The sequence below is a fragment of the Opisthocomus hoazin genome, chromosome 13 (assembly GCF_030867145.1).
Source record: "Opisthocomus hoazin isolate bOpiHoa1 chromosome 13, bOpiHoa1.hap1, whole genome shotgun sequence".
NCBI lineage: Eukaryota > Metazoa > Chordata > Aves > Opisthocomiformes > Opisthocomidae > Opisthocomus > Opisthocomus hoazin.
In genome coordinates this window covers 16046263-16064573 of record NC_134426.1, presented here as the reverse complement: position 1 = coordinate 16064573, position 18311 = coordinate 16046263, and the positions used below count along the sequence as shown (strand labels likewise).

At 37.9% G+C, this 18311-nt stretch overlaps 1 protein-coding gene across 1 annotated transcript in view; it reads right to left on the bottom strand.

The window, feature by feature from the left end:
• Positions 1 to 18311, bottom strand: part of CIT (citron rho-interacting serine/threonine kinase) — a 77998-nt gene that overhangs the window by 32893 nt on the left and 26794 nt on the right. The window contains exons 11-21 of the mRNA XM_075434457.1: positions 17733 to 17876; positions 16273 to 16392; positions 12540 to 12710; positions 12205 to 12258; positions 11588 to 11641; positions 10266 to 10406; positions 9771 to 9896; positions 6765 to 6860; positions 4909 to 5025; positions 4359 to 4468; positions 1278 to 1452 (exon numbers count right to left, since the gene is read on the bottom strand). Coding sequence (XP_075290572.1) covers positions 1278 to 1452; positions 4359 to 4468; positions 4909 to 5025; positions 6765 to 6860; positions 9771 to 9896; positions 10266 to 10406; positions 11588 to 11641; positions 12205 to 12258; positions 12540 to 12710; positions 16273 to 16392; positions 17733 to 17876 — 1308 coding nt within the window. The remainder of the gene's footprint in view (positions 1 to 1277; positions 1453 to 4358; positions 4469 to 4908; positions 5026 to 6764; positions 6861 to 9770; positions 9897 to 10265; positions 10407 to 11587; positions 11642 to 12204; positions 12259 to 12539; positions 12711 to 16272; positions 16393 to 17732; positions 17877 to 18311) is intronic.

Sequence of the window (18311 nt, the reverse complement as noted above, 5' to 3'; positions counted from 1 at the left end):
TCACTGAGAAGTCAAAGACGCAGCTTTGCCTACTGCCTAAAAATGACTGGTTTGCTCTGAAAAAGGCTAAAAACAACCTGGCATTTTGAAACAACAAGGGCACGAGAATAGTTCCAGCTGTGACTCCAATATCACATATCAAATGTTGATACAAATAGTATAAAAGTTGAAGTAGTTTGTGATGAACTTTCCTCACTGAAGTTGAGAATCTTTAAGAATCTTTATCTGAGAACCTTTAGGCATAAACATCAATACTTTAGCTGTATGTCAACTTTACACACATTTTGCAATTGACTTTCATATTTCATTTTCCCTTCAGATTCTTTTTAAAGAAACCAACCAGATCATCTGGCTCTGGGTTTATCTGGATGGCTTCTGTTGAAGGTTTTCTCCAGGCATAGCTTCAGGGACAAACATGTTATTTCCAGAAACAGGTAAGAAATGAACAAGTGGCAGAACAGATCTCAGTCCCCAAAATCAGTTCTTGAGGCTGCCTGCTATGCCAAGTGAACCTGTCTGCTGGGCTGCAGATGCACGACAAGCCTGCCAGAGATCTCACAGGTCCCAATCAACCTCTGGTCAAACACAGACATGTGTTGGTCATCCAACCCCCTTAGCTAAAGGCAAGATTTCAGTCTTAGCTGACAATTAGTGGAGTGAGACTGGAGAAGGTAAAAGAAGATTTGAAGTGGACCCAAACTAGTTGATACAAAACTAAAAATGAAGCACAGCTCACAAATCTTTAAAAAGGCATATTTTCACATTACTGTTTGTTTTCCTTTCCAAAAAACTACTCTAAAAAGGTGTGTGAAGCAACAGTCTTCCTGTTTTTTGACAGCAATTCTATTGTGCCCTTTGCTATTCTGTAGACTATGGTAAGGCTGGTCACTGTACATAGCTAAGCTTTTATTCTCTACCCCAGAACCACTCTAGCTGGACAACATTGTAAGGATACTGCACAAAAAAACAAAAATATGATTCTGAGAAAGCAAGATGCTCTAAAAGCTTAGATGCTCAGGTTCAGTTAGGTCTAAGATAGACAAATCCTTAATACTTGCTTTTATCTCCTCCTAATGAGCAATTTTTAATTTTTGTTATTCCTAGAGGAAAAAAGTACTGCTAGACCAAACTAAATTAATATACCTTAAAATATCATTTTTTATGACACAGAACAAAAACCAACTTAATTCTAGTTCTCACTGTAACACTCAAAATGGGGTAAATTCAGGTAAGTTTGTTTGGAGGGATTAAATCTTAACTTAATTAAAAGTTTTCACCTCTCGCAGCCTCGTCTCTAACTCCAGCAGGCGGTTCTTGTCAGTGTGATCTTGGTGACTCATCTTTTCCAATTGTTCTTCTAATTTTCGATTCTGGGCCTCTAACTTTCCAGCTTGTGTTTCCAAGTAGAACTTCTGTTGCCTGAGCTCTGAAATCATCTCCTCTTGGGCTTTCCTGATAGGAGAAAAGCACAAGTGACAATTCCAAAATGTCCTTAACATATATCCTTTCACTGGGGTTAAGTGAGGAAGAATACACTACAAGTTTCCTGTTAAGTAGAACAGTTAAATTCATAGCTTAAATTCTCCGTCCCAACTAAAACAACCACTCGTCTGCAAAAGATTCACGTACTAGTGAATTCATCAACATATGCCCAGAGCACTAAAATTCCATTTTTGCAAGATGCACAGAAAAATTGATCCTTGTACACAGTGATCTATAACAATATGTAAGCTACAGTTCATTCTTCGCATTTCACCAATTCCTTGTTACGTTGCTCTATACAGGAAAAATAAATGCGAAGAATAGTTGCTTTCACACAATATATTTCCATGAGATAGGAGAAACCCTATGGTTTAGGGCTTGGGGGGTTAGTGTGTTGGGGGTTGTTTTGTTGGGGTTTTTTAAGTTGTAATGGACCTAGAACTTGACCTACATTGAAGAAAGGCTTTGTTGTCTCTGATCAAAGTCTTAATCTACAAAGTCAACAAAAATAATTACTTGTGCTCATAAGAATTTTGAGAGCTGGCAACGATTAATTATTACCATAAGAATTTCAAATGGATACCCTCGTAAAAAAATTAAAAAAATTAAAAAAAGAGGGGAAAAAAGGTCTTTCTACATTATTTACAATTCCTGGAATCATTTTATCATGCATTGGAAAAATCTCCCTCATAGTGTGCTTTCTACTTAGAAGTCTCACAAAGCTCTACATATATTAACAAATTAATATTTTAAGAAGTTCACTGTGAGATAAACTGTTATTAATCCTATCCCAGAGAAATTATGTGGGTTGCCCAAGATCAAACAGGAAGACTTAACAAAACCAGAAATAGAACTTCAGTCTTCTGACTCACATTTCTATGCATTGCAGGCAAAACCATCCTTTCACCCTTTCTCTTTTTTAAAATTACCTCTACAGATTATTGCCAATCAAAACTGCCAAATGGTGTTCTTTCTCTTCCTACTGGGCAATCTTCTCAGGAACCTGATAATCGTTACTTTCCTCAGATACTGATGGAACAAAAGGTAGCAGAGTTCCCCTCTCCTCTGAAGGGTTTAATCACTAATTCTCCTTTTCAAACATGCTCAGATTAGCTGCAGCTTTTGTGGATTCAAAATACAGTCAAACAAACAGATTTACACCTTTTCACCACAATTCACAAAATAAGCACAAATTCATTAGCTATCTGCATGCATAATAAAGCAATTTTCTCTTCAAATGTTGTTCTATTTTCCACCAATCCTGCAAAATTACATTACTTGACAATATGTCTCTCAATCATCTATTCTAAGTCGTATGTTAAAATATTATTGTATTTTTCTTCTTATTTTCGATGGATCTCCAGTCAAGTGTCTTGCTCTTGGAGGATGCATCTAGCTCAGCTAAGCTCTTACGCTCAGTTCAGCACCAATGACTGTGACACTAGACCTTGCATATGCTTCCCAGGTACGCATTCAGACAACACCTCTGTTTTATTTCCAATTGAAGTTATGTTATGGCTTTTGTTGCCTCAACAAACTTCCTGGGTGATTAACTGGAGGTCACTTGGAGCATAAAGCAATGTAACTAAATTTATCAGTTCTATCTGTGAATATTTTTGGCTGCTCAGGCTAAAATAACCTGCCAGTTATTTGAAATACAACAAAAATTGGAGCCATTACATATCTGAAGGCATAATCACCACTGAAAAGGAAAAAAAACAAAGCAACTCTTTGCCAAAATTCGTCCTTCCTTGATTCTATTCAATATCACAGCTGAATCTATTCAAGCGCTTCCCACAGAGACACTAACTGAGATTGCATCCAGCAGTTGACTGACACTGAAAACCTTTCTGCAGACAGCCAAAGATGATGAATCTCTTCACTCACTAAGAGCATATACTACTCTTAGCCCTACCTTGCAGGACATATCAAACAATCTGCGCTTTTTCCTATACTTGAAGTAGAAGTCATCGATGAAGTAAAAACATCATTATAAGGACAAGGAATCTCAGCTAAAATCCAAAGCAAAATAAAGTGCAGGCAGACAAAAAGATTTGACACAGAAGATTTCCTCTGTGTTTAATAATTCACCAGAAGAACAATAGCTGATTACACAGTGATTCAAGACAACATTAGATCTTGACCAGTAGTGTATCCCCAAAACACTGAATTATTACTCCGGTCATTGATAAGAACTAAAGACAGGCTGAAGCTAAGAAGGCAACAGAGATCCATGCAAGTGCTGTCTGGGTTAGGAAGAAACCAAAATGAATTGAAGCCGCATTCTGAAGCTGGGGTATCTCCTGCTTCACATCACTTCTGCTCGTTTCAGTACCAAAATATCTCATTCTTGCAATCAGCAATTCAAAAATGGGCAGAAAAGCTCTTGGCGTACAAATCTAGTTTTCTTACTTGTCTTCTCACCCACCAGGGCAAAATGGAATGTTTGTGAAAGAAAGGTGTTCAATGATTTCAATTTCAACATCATGTAACTGTCACAGGACTCAAGGAAAATATAAATCTGATAGCAATACGTATGTTCAAAAAAGGAATATAGGCTTCTCCAGAGATATTTTAGACATTAAAACTATTAGTATTCATTTAATGTGTTTGGTAAACCTGCACAAATCACCAGCCTTAGGAAAGGCTCCAAAGTAAATATTGTAATACAAACCAATTTTCCTAGTCTTGTTTGAGGAAACACAAAATACACAGTGAACCACAACTATTTGAAGACCAAGCGGATTTTTGTATCACTGAAAAACAAGCAGGGAGCACAGCAGGCCTGCAAAAAAGAAACACTTTTACATTAAGAGAACAGATCTTACTGAGAACTGCTCAGTAGTGACCAGTATGATTGCAGTTGCTATACTTACATGTTCCTCTGGGTAAAAATGCTGCTATTTGCTGCCAGTTTATTGGCCTCAGACAATTCCACTATTCTCTGCTCCAGTGACCTAATCTTCGAATCCATTGCATTGATCATCTGAAACAGAGCAATGTGCCTTTGAGACTGCATGATAGAAGTGATTACAAAAACAATGTTTAAAAAGTCTGAACTTTTTCCAGAAACAAAAAGTAGTAAGAGAAAACCAACCAAATGGCCAGAAAAGCATCACAGATGCAAATACTGGAGCTATTTATAACTGCTTCCTACTGTTTTAATATTAGAAGAAAGCAACCATTATATTATTAATGCACAAAATGATGGGTACACAGCAAGCTATGTGGCTACTTTTAAGGAAATATTCTTGAAGATACCTTGAATTAAAAAACCATGTCCTTCAAAATTAGTATTAATCACTGGCTTTGCTTCAAAACAGCACAGCAGCACTACAAAACTTCAAACAAGATTATCTTGCTTGAAATCAGAATCTCAGAAAGCTACTCTTAAAATGTTTTAATTTCCATTTCGACTAGACATACCGCCTTCTGTTCAGCCAGGACTTTACATTTCTCACGTGCTTCTTCTTCATGTCTTCTGAGCATATTCTCAAGTGCTTCCTTATCTGCAAGATCTTTCTTCATCTGATTTTCCAACACCTAAATGAAGACATTTCTTTTGTCTAAATTATATCTATTTCACTGGGCAAAGGGCAAGCAGAAAGAAAATCATCAAGAAAGATGATCAGTTGCTTAAAAAAAAGAGTCTATATCTCAAGCAAAATTAAACCCAAGAAGCAACTGCATGAAATCCATGGGAGAGCAAATTCCAAATAAAAGCACTCCCTCAGTTATCTCTGAAGACTGAATTTAATTATGGAATTTTATGAAGACATGGAGATACTGCAGATTTTTTTAATTATTATTTTAAGTCCTATAAACCATGTTCAAGAACTATTCCAGACTAATGCAACAGAAAACAAAAAAACTCTATACCCCAATAGGTATAGTAGAGGAAGTGAAGAAGCACACATCCTTTGGCTGCCCTACGAATACGGCTCACGAGTAATTTTTAAGTTCCATAAATACGCATGAGAAGGCACCTGAGACCCCATGAATTCTTCAAGTCTGAGACACCAAATGAAACAGCTAAACAAGAGACTTATTTTTGTGGCACTAATATCTGTCATTAGGAACAGGACTAAAGTAACTAAATGTTACTTTTTTGAAAAAATGCATGTTATGTATGTATGCCCAGAGCTTTAAATCAGCTGTTTAACTGAAGGTCATTTCCTTCAAAGACAAGTTTCCGAAGGCACAAAGTCGGGACACCACAGGATATTTTTTAGTGTTCCAGTTACAAACATCCCATGTCCTCTTTCATCCTTTGAACCTCTACTTGATTCCTCCTACTAAACTCTGTATCGCATGTCCCAGTACTACATTTTCTCTCTTTCTTTTTTAATTTTTTCCAATCCCTACCCTCTTTTCCAGTTTTTATGTCACCACTTCTCCTTTCCCAGCATCTACCTTTGATCTTCCTGCTTCCTATCACTCTCATCTCATTACTGATCACCAATGCTCTGGTCTGCCACAAAACCTTCTTAATTCTCCTTTTTTCCTTCATATTTCCCCTTAGAAATTCCTTCTTTCCTCTTAAATATTACATCCTCTCACATTTAAGTTGAAATGTAGAATTCAAGTCCTAGGTAAATGTACTGGATAAAGATTGCTGAAAACAAATTAGGCTTAGTAGAAATAAAGATTCTTACAAAATGCATTTACTGGCTGACGTACTGCAGGTTCTTTAGAAAAATTCTTAGCCAGTGCACATACTCCTATTTCCCAATTTGTTTTTCCTAATTTTAGATGGTGTCTATGATTCTATTTCTAACTATTTGTTAAAGTCCTATGCTACCCTGGAAAAGACAAAAACAAAGTGGGTGGTTTCTGTGGCTTCTTGGCAGATGTTACAGCTCCAAGAAGATGGAATTTCAGAAACGCTCTAGTATTTGCTGAATTTAAGACATGCAGGTAGGCTGTATGGATACTCTTAGAAAATCATCAGTAGGAACTGAAAGCTTTTTCAGGATGTGAGATCAAATAGCATTAAGTAAGTATTATTTAATCAGCAATAATCATATTACAATCAACAACTGCCTTCCTATAGTTCTGACTTCAAAAGCCACATGTTTTAACGCAGTGCTAAAGACAGATAAGGTACAATGGTATGGACTAGAAGAAAACCTTATCCAGATTCCACTAAGCTCTCTGAACATTTCAGTAGTGGTAAGCAAGAAGGCAACTCATAAGACAAAGCAATCACAGCCTAAAGGCAACTGGTTTTCCCTGAACTTGTTCTACCCAGAAAAGCTTGTAGGAAGATAAGATATTTTTACTTTGAGTTTTTCCTCATAGAATTGTTCCTTCTGTTTCAGCTGCAACTCCAGATGTTGTGCTGCAATCTGAGCCTCACGATGCTTTTCTTCCAACTCCTAAAAGCAGCAGAGATTCATATTCAGACACAAAGAAATAGTAGGTGCTGTGTGTATGTGTTACATAGGTATCAAACATTCATTCATTCACTCTCTTTTTTAAGACTTCACACTACAAAAACTGCAAGGCCAGGACTGTCCTAGTAAAACAACCATTATGAGAGCTGCACATTATCAGTTTTAAGCTTTGCATACTGCTGCTGACCCATCTCCTGTAGAACAGATCTACTGCTAAAGACAACGATTTCTACTTCAACAGTAAGAACTGCCATTTCCCAGTAAAATATTCCCAAAGACAGGCCAAGGATCTTTTGTGAAAACAAGCAGTTGTAAACACTTTATAGCTGCAGTGGCATGACAGGAAGTGCAGATCTATTTTTAACAAGGTCTTTCATTTGTTTTCTCACAGAAGACCTCAATAATGTCTACGCTTTTCATTCTACATTCATAGAGTGGGAATAGTATTTACTTTGCTGTATTCCTTAGATGAATGTTGTCAGAATAACTATTTATAAATTGCTTGGAAAATGAAAAGTGCAGGATGCAATATATATGGTAGAACATACCAGAATATTTTTCATCTCCTTACTTCACATCAGATAGTTTGAGCCATGCACAATAAGGACTTTGATAATTTTATATCTCTGAAGTTAGCTATTTCTGCTGTCTGACCTTTCATTAGGACACCTTGCAAGAATTTAGCTTAGGACTTTATGCTCATTCATTGTCATATCTGCCATTCCAACAATTTCCTCAGAACAAGAGGCAGATGCAGGTCTGTCACTCACTACCGCTGGGTTGACTCTTGCATAGACAAGTTCAGGTTTTGGGATGCATTCAGGTCTCCTGTCTGCCTTCATTACTGCACAGGACAGGAAAAGTTCCTGATATTTCTACTTTAGTTCTTTTCTTATTCTCTTTTCTGATCTTCCTCATCTTGAAACCATACAAAGACTTCTTTGCTTCACTAATTGCAATAGACCTCTTTTGCCAGAAGTGAGAATCAAAGAGGAGGTTCACCAAAAGTAGGTCATCCACAGTGCCTAGTATCCAACACTTCTGCAAGGCATGGAGAGTGCTGCTTTTTGCAATTGAAATATGTCTCCCAGCAACAAGAGGGACAACTCACCTCCCTCAGAAGCCCACACGTTTCAGGTCCTGGCAGAGAATCAGACAACCAGATCAGCAGCAGCTTCAAAGCTACCGGCATCAGACTGCTCATATCAAGCAGAAGCTCTATCAGTTTCTGTAGTGGTACTTAACAGCCAGTGTCAGCTTAAAAAGGTAATCTCTTACCATTCCAGTTCTCACTTACTAGTCTCTATGTAGCGCTAACTTTGTTACTAGCATCATAGCAATGGTCTACACTTTCGAGCAGTAATAAGAATCTTCTCTAACTTGTTTCTTACTACTTATTCAGTTCTCTACAGGCAGAGCAGCAGGTACTTCTCAGGTACTGCTAGATGAGGGTACGTTAAACCAATGCCTTTATTCAAGAATTTCCACCTTATTCTATGCAATTCTATATCTTCAGCTCCCTTCATACCTTTCCATACCAGGAAAAGTCAAAAACGTTTGAAAAGATCAACTTGAGGGAATGAAGAGGGTAGAACTGAAGAAAAAAGAAAACTATTGGTCTGTGCTCCCAGATCAGGGCTGCAAGGGACTAGGAAAGACTCTGTAGGATTTCTTCTTCAATGCCCGTCTGACTTATAAAACACTTCTGTCCCTCTCCAACATTCTGTCAGAACTCCATGGAAACGATCTATAAGAAGAGCTAAACATATCCCATGGTATAAAACAATTAGTTGATATTTCTGGATCCCCTTCCAGTTTTTCCTCCACAGAGAATGTAATCACAACAAAGGAACAATCCCCAAATATACCCAAGAGGCTTATGAAACAATTCAAAGTTTTACACTATTTCTAAACATAAAGTTGGCTCTGTGCCCAGCAAAACCATAGTCTCCCACTTACCATGCACTCATGCTATCAAAACAATTTGAAAGCAACAGCACTACTAAAGAACTGATTCTACCTTTTCTTGGGAGCACTCAGGCATTTGGATGTTGAAGTCTACATATGCAGCCAATACCCAGAACAAGTGTGGGTCATCTCTTGACTCCAAATAGGGTTATTTACACATTTCCATTTGGCCTTCCTCAAGTGTGTTTATCCTCGGGATTGCTACCAACAAAAAGCAATCTTTTTTTCCTTGTCATATTGGCAACACAGAAAGAGAACTCAGGAGAAACGCAAAATTAATTTAGTTATTCCACTATAAAATTATGTTTCCTGTCCCAGGGAAGTAAAAGTATTCGCAACACCCTCTGTTTGGTTCACTGTAGACTGACATACCAACTCACTACAAAGATTTAATAGGTTTAACAAGGAGAGAAACAAGAAATTGCCAACAGAGAAGGTATGTGGGTGAAAATGGATTCCTGACAAATATTATCTTTGGAGATGAACAGTTTAGATGACTAATTTCTCTCTGCTTCAAAATGCATTTCAAGTAGATCTTATCTCTAAATTCCTTTGCAATTTAGTTTAAAAGCTAGATACCAGTGTTTTTATTGTTGTAGTATCCTGTCCTGAGAATGTTTTACTTCTGAAACAATTGCTAGGTAATTAATTTAAATATTACTAAGTTGACTTAAAAGTGCTCCCATTGAGACAACTAGAATTTTAAAGTAGTATTAAGACCAAAGGTACAGGAGTGAGTTTGTAACTAAAGGTGCAGATAGAATTTTGAGTGCTTAAGCTTTCTCCAGTATGACTGGTAGAAGAAACAAATCCCTTTATTCAACAATTGCCCCCTTATTGAATGCAATTCTATGTCTTCCGCTCCTTTCCTACCCCTTTTTTACAAACTCTTATCCTTTATCTTTCATTTTCACCTCTGCTCACCAGAATTTTTTCTGCCATCTGTTGAATCTGTTGAGATTTAGTCTGAATATCTTCCTTTAGACGGTTTTCTCTTCGTTCCACAGTCTCTAATCTCTTCACCTGATTCTCCAGAGAATGGCGCCGTTCCTGTAGAGCAATTATTAACTGCCATTTAGGCTAACCAACTGTGCATTTTCAAAGCAATGCGTAGTTTTTAGAAAAAGTCAGATGAAGCAGTCAATATATGGTTCTTTTCTGTTTGAAATCCTCACCATGCCTCAAATCCCTTATGCTAACCACATGTCCTTATTGACTCCTCACTGAAAATAAAAAGCCTCTTAGTTTCCTTCAAAGAAATATATGCTTTTTAACTAAAAATGGATTAATGTCTAACATCACTTTGCCATGAATAGTTCCTGCAGGAATACAGGCTATTCACAGTTGTCTGGATAAGGCTTCCTAAACAGAGAGGCTTCCCAATAACTCATTTACTCTAGATAGACGTTCTCCACTCACCTCCGCTTCAAGCAATTTCTTCTTCATGCTTTCATTAGAATCTTCCCGGTTCTGCAGTTTCTCTAACTCCTTCTCAGCTCTCTCCTTCGCTTGACGGATATTCTGAAGAAGTTCAGTTGCCTCTGAGCTAGCTTTCACAGCCTAACAGTCCAATTAAAAAATAATTTTAAAAAAAGTATTGTAAGAAAAGCACAGACACACAAACTTGGTATGTGGAAAGTTCATAACCTTGAGATAGCCAATACTCTTGAGTAAAATTGCTACAGAACTTCGGCCTAGTGGTCTAAAATTAAGACAACCTACAAACATGTGCAGGAATCCAAATTCTAATTTCTATTACATGATTCTTTTCTGTTTCACAAAAAAAAAAAAAAAAAGAAAATTCCGGAAATCTACATGTTTGCCTTGCTGTACTGCAAGTTTCTATTTGTCTCTGCACTGAAAGTAAAGTCTACGCCCAAATTCAGCTCAAGTTCTTGGAAAGAGCTTACAAAACGCTAAAACACTAGGAGAATAACCTGTTGGCCTACAGATAATTCCTTAGAATTAACAAAAAGAGAAAAGGGGAGGGAGGATTAAAACATGGCTGTTTTGAAATATAAGAAATACTATTTCTACATAGTTTTGGCCTCCATATTCTAGATCACTAACCCTTGAAAAAGCCCTCTCTCAGCAAGTGTCAAGTTTGAAAAGCTCTCTCTGTGGATTATTATGACAGCCTCTTTCTTTTCTGCTCAAAGATCCCAGTTAAGAGAAGTTCCCCTACTGTTCTTACAGCACTTTCTAAAGTGACAGGCTAACCACAACTGCAAACAGTAGATACTATGTACTTCCTTCAGCTTACATTGCTAAGGTATTTTAATTCTGTTGTGAACCCTTACCCTTCAACATTTTTACTGTGAATAACTGATCTGGAAAGTGATTTTGCAACTAAAACAGAGTATATTGGGAGACTAAACCAAGTCCAACATCTATTTTACTGGTGGGCTAAAATCATCTGAACCCTGACTTCAGAAGCAAGGGACCAGTGCATTGCATACGGCACACCCAAACTGGCCTTTTAAATCAGAATTTCCCTACACTACTCCAGTTCTGACTCAGCTTCATTTGTAAAAATAAACACTGTTGACATGTCTCAAGAGCTGAAAGCATATCGAGAACACCAATGATTTCAGATACCAGTTCCCAACCCCTTTTCCTTATCATCCCCCATGCTATGACTAATTCTATTTTTGAGGATAAAACAAAGTGTATCCCTCCTCTGCATTAAGGTTTCACAGGAAAATCTCGTGGAAAATTCACTTTCACCACCCAGACATTACCTTTGTCAGCTTTTCCTGCAGCTCCTGGATTTTGGCCTGCTGCTCTGTATTGATCTACGGTTAAATAAAAAGATGGGGGCAAAGAATGTCATAAAACCAAAAAGCAAAAAATGCTCTCTACTTGTGATACTATATTTAATTCACTTCACAAAAATCTTTGTATCTCCCTATAAATTCCAAGACACCAAAATGCTCCTTGGCAAATCTGCTCCCATTTTACTAACTTCTGGTTGATTTCGTATTTTGGTCACCAAGTAGATTGTTCAGTGTGACAATACTCAGAAATGTTTTTACTTTTCATCTGCTATTCTTTATTCCTAAAGAAAACCGTTATGTGTCACTAACCTAACTCCAAACTCAGATTACACATAATGGCCTGTCTTTACCTAGCTTCTGAACACAATCCATTAAGAGCAGGATATCCAGACACAGCTTTATGTCAAATCAGAAAGAACAGTGAATCACACCATGAAAAAGTTTTAAAAAATAAATATATAAAATAAAATAGGGAGAGATGCGAGGCTGTGCATGCCATTGACTTGCCAAAGACACTCCTGGTTTCTGTGCATAATATGAAAGACCCAGGAAGCAAACCCCTGGACACTGAAGTAGCATACCTTCTCCAATTTGCAATACAACTCTCCTGCTTCATTTTTCCCTTGATCTTTAACCTGCAACTTAAATATAAAATATATAAAGGTCTCAGAAAGAGTTGTAGTACACTGATGTTCTATCCAGTCACCTCATGCAGTTTACACACCACAGTTACACAAAGTAGAAATTACATTATTTCAAGTGTACAATTGAAAGACATTTTATATCAGTTGTACAAACCACCCTAGTCTCCAGGGGACGCACACACAAGTTTTGTGTGTGTGTGTGTGTGTGTGTGTAAAGCAGCACTAGAAATTCAAGCAAGCATCAGCCCCCTCTCCCATGAAGCCTAAACTACCTTTTGCAATTTGTTGTGACATTCAGCAGCTTTACGTTTGAATTCTTCAGCTGCCAGTCGGGACTCTCTCAATTCCGATTCATAAAGATCACTACGCCTGCGAGCTGAAATAAGATCCTCTTCTAATTGATTCATCATCAACCTCATTTCTTCTACTTGAGCTTGATATTCCTGTAGTTGTGGTGGAAGGGAAGGAAAAGGTATTATGTTTTAGACGCAACAGGGGAAATACTTGGAGCAGCAGATCGCAGAATACTGACTGCAGGCAAGAGGCGCGTTCAAGAATATGTGAAAGAAAAGTAAAGTACAAAATAAAACAATAAGGGCTAAATAAAATATCATATCCATGGTGTTCTGGTTGGAGTCTTGCCACTTTCAAGTCAACACTTCATAAAAGTCGAAACATTGACTTTTTGAGAGTGGCTCCACTGCAGAAGTACTTATATACATCTACATACAAATGATAAAAATCACTTACATTTCTACTTTCTGAAACACAAAAGTGCCTTTGAGTTGATGTCTCTACTAAATGCCCAGATGCTCCCTCAAGATACATTTTTTCCGCCTGACAACATGACAATTACCAGAGATCTGCACAGCTTGGGTAAAAGGAAAGAAGGAGAAGCAGAGGGGTAGCAGCACACTGTGTTTTCTAGCCATCAGTTATTTTCTCCTGACAAAGTTAGAAAGGATCATATTGCTTTGTATGGGAGACAACCTAAAATCAAACATTAGCTTAGAAAAACTGCCTAAAAATCACTTTATCCATAGAAGATATTTGCCTTATAGGCAGAAATAATGATTCTCCATGCAGAACACTACAAAACAGGGCATTTGGTTGGGGAAAGTGGGAGAAGAGCAGAACATTTGAATTGACTGTCCCAATGAGACTGGGTACTCAAACTGAGACTAGCTTGTGAGACTGCTTCTCATACCTTCACTGGAAATAAAGAATTTAATTATATTTATCTACTAAGTCCTGTAAGCATACATTTTATACAATTACTATAAACAAAAATCAAAATCAAAGTATTTCTTATGAAGCTGAGAATAAGCAGAAAACATGCACATCAGGAGCTAGGAAAAAAGATTATGAAGGACTGACAGTGGGGGAGTCTATCTTTCTTTCCATTTTTAATATCGTACAATACGCCTGCCTACCCCCATATTCAAGAGTAACTGTCTCATGACAAAATCAGGTTTGTCATCACTCCTTCCAGCCAGCCAGCTGTCTTCAGTTAGACAAGTGATCGCACGAACACTGACCCTAATGTCAGCCTGTGATCCTCTAGCGATGCGGAGAGCTTATGCAGATATCTAAAGAAGCCAGGCCTTTAACAGATTGCTTTACTATCCGTTACAGGGAGCATGGCAGAATGGCTCTTTGGTGTGTAATCCCCAAACTGGCTCTCCAGTTTGTAAGGCAGACAGGGGACCTACTTCTTCCAGTTAGTCTCACTATGGATGATTTTTTCTTCTTGCTGGAAAGAATTAGAGCCTTTTCATAACAAATGGGCACAAATTAACTCAAATATTTGTTTCATACAACTGCATTTGTGAATAAAAAAGGCAGAATGGTTTGAAGGAATACATGTTCTGCTCAGAAATCATAATTTGTTAAGACCTCCTAAAATACTTGGCTTTTGCATCAGCAAACACTTGACCAAAGAATTACAGATATGACTACAGCTGCTACCGTGAAAGTGAGTGTTTGGAAAGGGAGGAGAACAGGGAGCGACAAGAGCAGGAAGAAGAGGAGATAATCAGTAGTATTTCAGTTTCTTCTTGTTTCTTGATGTTTGCAAGACTATCTTTCAGTCTCGTGGTCAGGTCAGCGGAACAGGCCACATCACTCAAGGCGACACAGAACAATACCTCTTGCATACGCATTGGTCATAGTTTAAAAACGATCAAGATGTACTTAAGCACATATTAATGGACAGGCAAAGTGCAGGGCATATACCTGAAACACATCACATCAGGGTAGCTGCATACAAACGAGTGGGCCTTTCAAAAAACAGAGATTCTGATTTGTTGCAAGTTCATCTATTCATTTGGGTCTTCACCAAGTAACGACCAGAACACAGGTTTAGTTAAAAAAATCACACACCCCCAACAAAACAACAAAAACCCCACAAACCAAACAAAAAACCAAACACACACCCCAAATAAAAAAAAAAAAAATCTACAAACCCACCACACTCTTCTATTCAAGCACCTGAGGTTAAGATTGAACCTACATTCTTGCCCTCTAAAGACCAAATTCTTAATTATTGTTTTTTTAAGATTCTGATCTGTTGTTAATTTTACTGGTTCTCTCTCAAGCTTCAGGTTTTCAACAATAAAATTGTAAGGGACTCTTCCATCTCACCTCCCAGTTCGCTCTGACTTAAACATAATGATCCAAGTCTTTAATGGCTAAGATCCACCTGCAGCTATGAGTCAGCAAAAATTTCTCCGCATATTTTGTTGCGGCGTTCTTGCACATGGGTTTCAGATAGTTCAGAAGACCACCCCAGACAGGAAAGTCTGAAGGACATTACAGATTCATTTGTTGACCTAAGCAGCATTTTTACGTCATTGTGAATCTTCACAAGCCAAATTAAAAGATTCTGGGACAAAATATTTGATTAAAAATTATGTGTGTTATTTTTCCTCTGTTACATGTGCCTGTACTGCCTACAAATCTATTGATATTTATCATCACCAAAAATGTTCCACTTTTCAGTATTTAAAGCAACTTTGCTAACAAAGCACCAGAAAACAGACTAATGAGCTTCAGATCCCTTGCATTACATAAAACAACGATCCAGAAGAATGCTGGAGATGTCTATTGAGCCCTGTTACATCCAGAGGGCTGTTTTTGCATTTCATTGCGTTTTACATAAGAGCTGCTTGTGTCTGGAGAATTATTACCAAGGTTTCTGGGCTTCCTTGTCTCAAACACTAGGAAATTAGTCAGATAACGTTTGTAAAGTGCTTTGAAGATGAAAAACAACAGATAATCGCAAGGAGTTGTTTCAGTGCCATAGCAAATTTCTATTTGTTTTCCTCAATACGTTGCTATTAATTTGTAAAACTGAACAGGTTCTGTCTTGTAGACCATTCTAAATCCTAAAAATGTCCACATTTGTCACTATATTTTCATTTAATTGTTACTCCTTTTTTTCCCCTTATGAACAATTGTGTGGATTAATGAATTTTCAACATTCTCCTGGTGGAAAAAAACATGAACATCTACTTTGCAAACAGATTAAATTAGGAAAAGAACAGTTAGGCAACACAAATTCTATTTTGAAAGAGTACTACGCATTTTAAATGGTCAGATAAGAAAGAAGATAAAAAAAACCCCACAAAATTAAGGCTAGCTCAGTTCTCTCCCAGGTGAAGATTCATGAACTTGTTGTGTAGTTTATATAGCTTGACCATTTAAAAGGGATAGTTCATTTCTAATGCAGCATAAGGTGTTACAACTCTCTCCTAAGCTGGTTTCACAGACAAAGTACCTTCAGGACTAGGAAAAGTAAAACTTGAGAGTTTGTGCTTATCTGCAAAATACACAAAAGTGTAATTTTGTTGTTTCCCATTTTGTTTAAGAAACCATGTGAAAACACACAGATTGGGAGTCATCACAGCCTACCAACATAAAACATAACTCTGGTGACAGAGCTAGAATACGCCAGGAATGCCTGCTTGTAGATAGCCACTCTGCTCCCCAAAGAAGCAGGTATACCTGTTCTTTGATCTCTTGCAGCTTTCGGCTTTGCTCTCTGATATCATGAAGTAGCTGTAGTGCCTTATCATCTTCCTGAGACACTTCCATCCGTGCCTGCTCCAGGCTTCGCTTTAAGCTCTGTAGAAAGCAAAATGTTCAATACATAGTCTTTGTTTTTTCAGATGGCTGTATAATAAAGATCTTTAGCTATACAAATGCCTCCTTGACTGCAGCGAGGCATTAAAAAACACCAAGGCACCAACGATGGAACCCTAACGGAATTCATGGCCAGTGCCACTTCTATCTGGTTAGAAGCAGCCCATTTTACAAACGCTGTTTACTATACTTACATCTTCGTTCAAATCTCTACTTCCTCACATCAGGTTTAGAGATAAAAACCAGAGATCACAAAAGGCATCCATTATTGACAGCATTTATCTATATTTTATCTTGCACTATTAATTCACAACCTAGATACAATCCTTCAACTTCATGTTACTAACAAGCCTATTCATTTTTCTTGTTGCTGTTAAGTGAGTTAAATCCTTTAATCATTGTTAAATTTCTACAAAGAACAGAAGGGCTGCTTCTGTATATCACCACATACCTCACCTGCAAATCTTGACAGACCAGTAGTCCTCCTATCAACTGTGCGTTATTCTTCAACAGAAAGATATAAACTGAATTTTATTTATTTACCTAGTAGCATTTGGTATCAGAAAGTCACTCAGGCCCATTTTAAGATATGCTTCCCAACAAACCAACCCATCAGAAATGCTTTCCAATTCTCTGAAACAGATTATTATCTGGATTTTTGTTCTTGGTACAAAGAGGAAACAGAATATTATATCCAACACAAAATACAGGGACTATTAACTAGAATTAAAATATCCTCGCTGGAATCTTGCCAGGACAACTGGGCAGACATTCCAGCTCCCATGAAAAATGCCAAATTATCTTTGAAGACATGGTTTTAAGGCCTCATTTTTGTCTTCTGTCTGAAAAATAGCACCTGTCCTAGCATCATCCCTGACATTACGCTGGGGAACTGGATCGGTCTGGACTCCAACTACCACAGACGGAGGCAACACCATTATTTCCTAATCCTCTTATTAGTCCTTGAAGATTTCTGTCTAGGTACTGATTAGGCCCCATCCTCTTCTGGCTAAGAAACCTGCAAGAAGTCAAACCCAAGCATGTTCTAGCACAGCCTGTAAGACAAACACCACAGATAGTTTCAGCAAGACCAGGACAGCAGTTATTCCTGTATGTTCTAAATACATGACCATGAAACAAAGTTTGAATAAAACTATCAAGCAAGCCTCTGCAAACAACTCAGGGCTCCACATTCAACAGGTATCCTCTCACATATTATTTTCTCTCCATCAAGTACCCCATGGAAGCCATGATGGAAGAGAAAGGCAAAGACCACCAGATTTCAGGCCTTCAGAGCTGAATGGACTGGTGTAAGGGCTCACACTGCATTCTGTGATATAGGTGGCCAGGTCCTGCTCCAGGAGGGATCGCTGGGTCTCAGAGGCTTTCAGTTCCACCTCCTTTTGGCTAAGTACAGCCTCCACCTCTGACACTCTCCGGTGCAACCGCGTCATTTCCTGCTCCATCTGCAATAAATATCAAGAGGTTATAAAGGGGGCTCCAAAAGCTTTGTTAATTGCTACTTTCAGAGCTCAGTTTGTAAGGAATTTGTCTCCAAGAGACTTCTAGCTCTATTTCTCCAAATGGTGTTTAAATTCCGATACCATTGTCTCTGCTCCAGGAATGCACAGTTCTTCTTAAGGACAAGAAGTAAGTCTAAGTCACCCCATTCATTCAAGCTGCTTGTTCATAGTCAGTCATTCTTCGAACCCCAGTTAGCAAAGAAGACACAATCATTTTTCACCTGACTTGCAGAGATGGGTCACTTTAACCTTATCCCAAATCCATGCTGGACCAGAAGATGGTTTCTCCCCATCTCCTTGTCAGGAGCAAATAGTCAAATCCAGAACAGAGCGAGGAGAAAAGTAATCGACCTCTCATAAAAGTCTCAAACAAGCAGT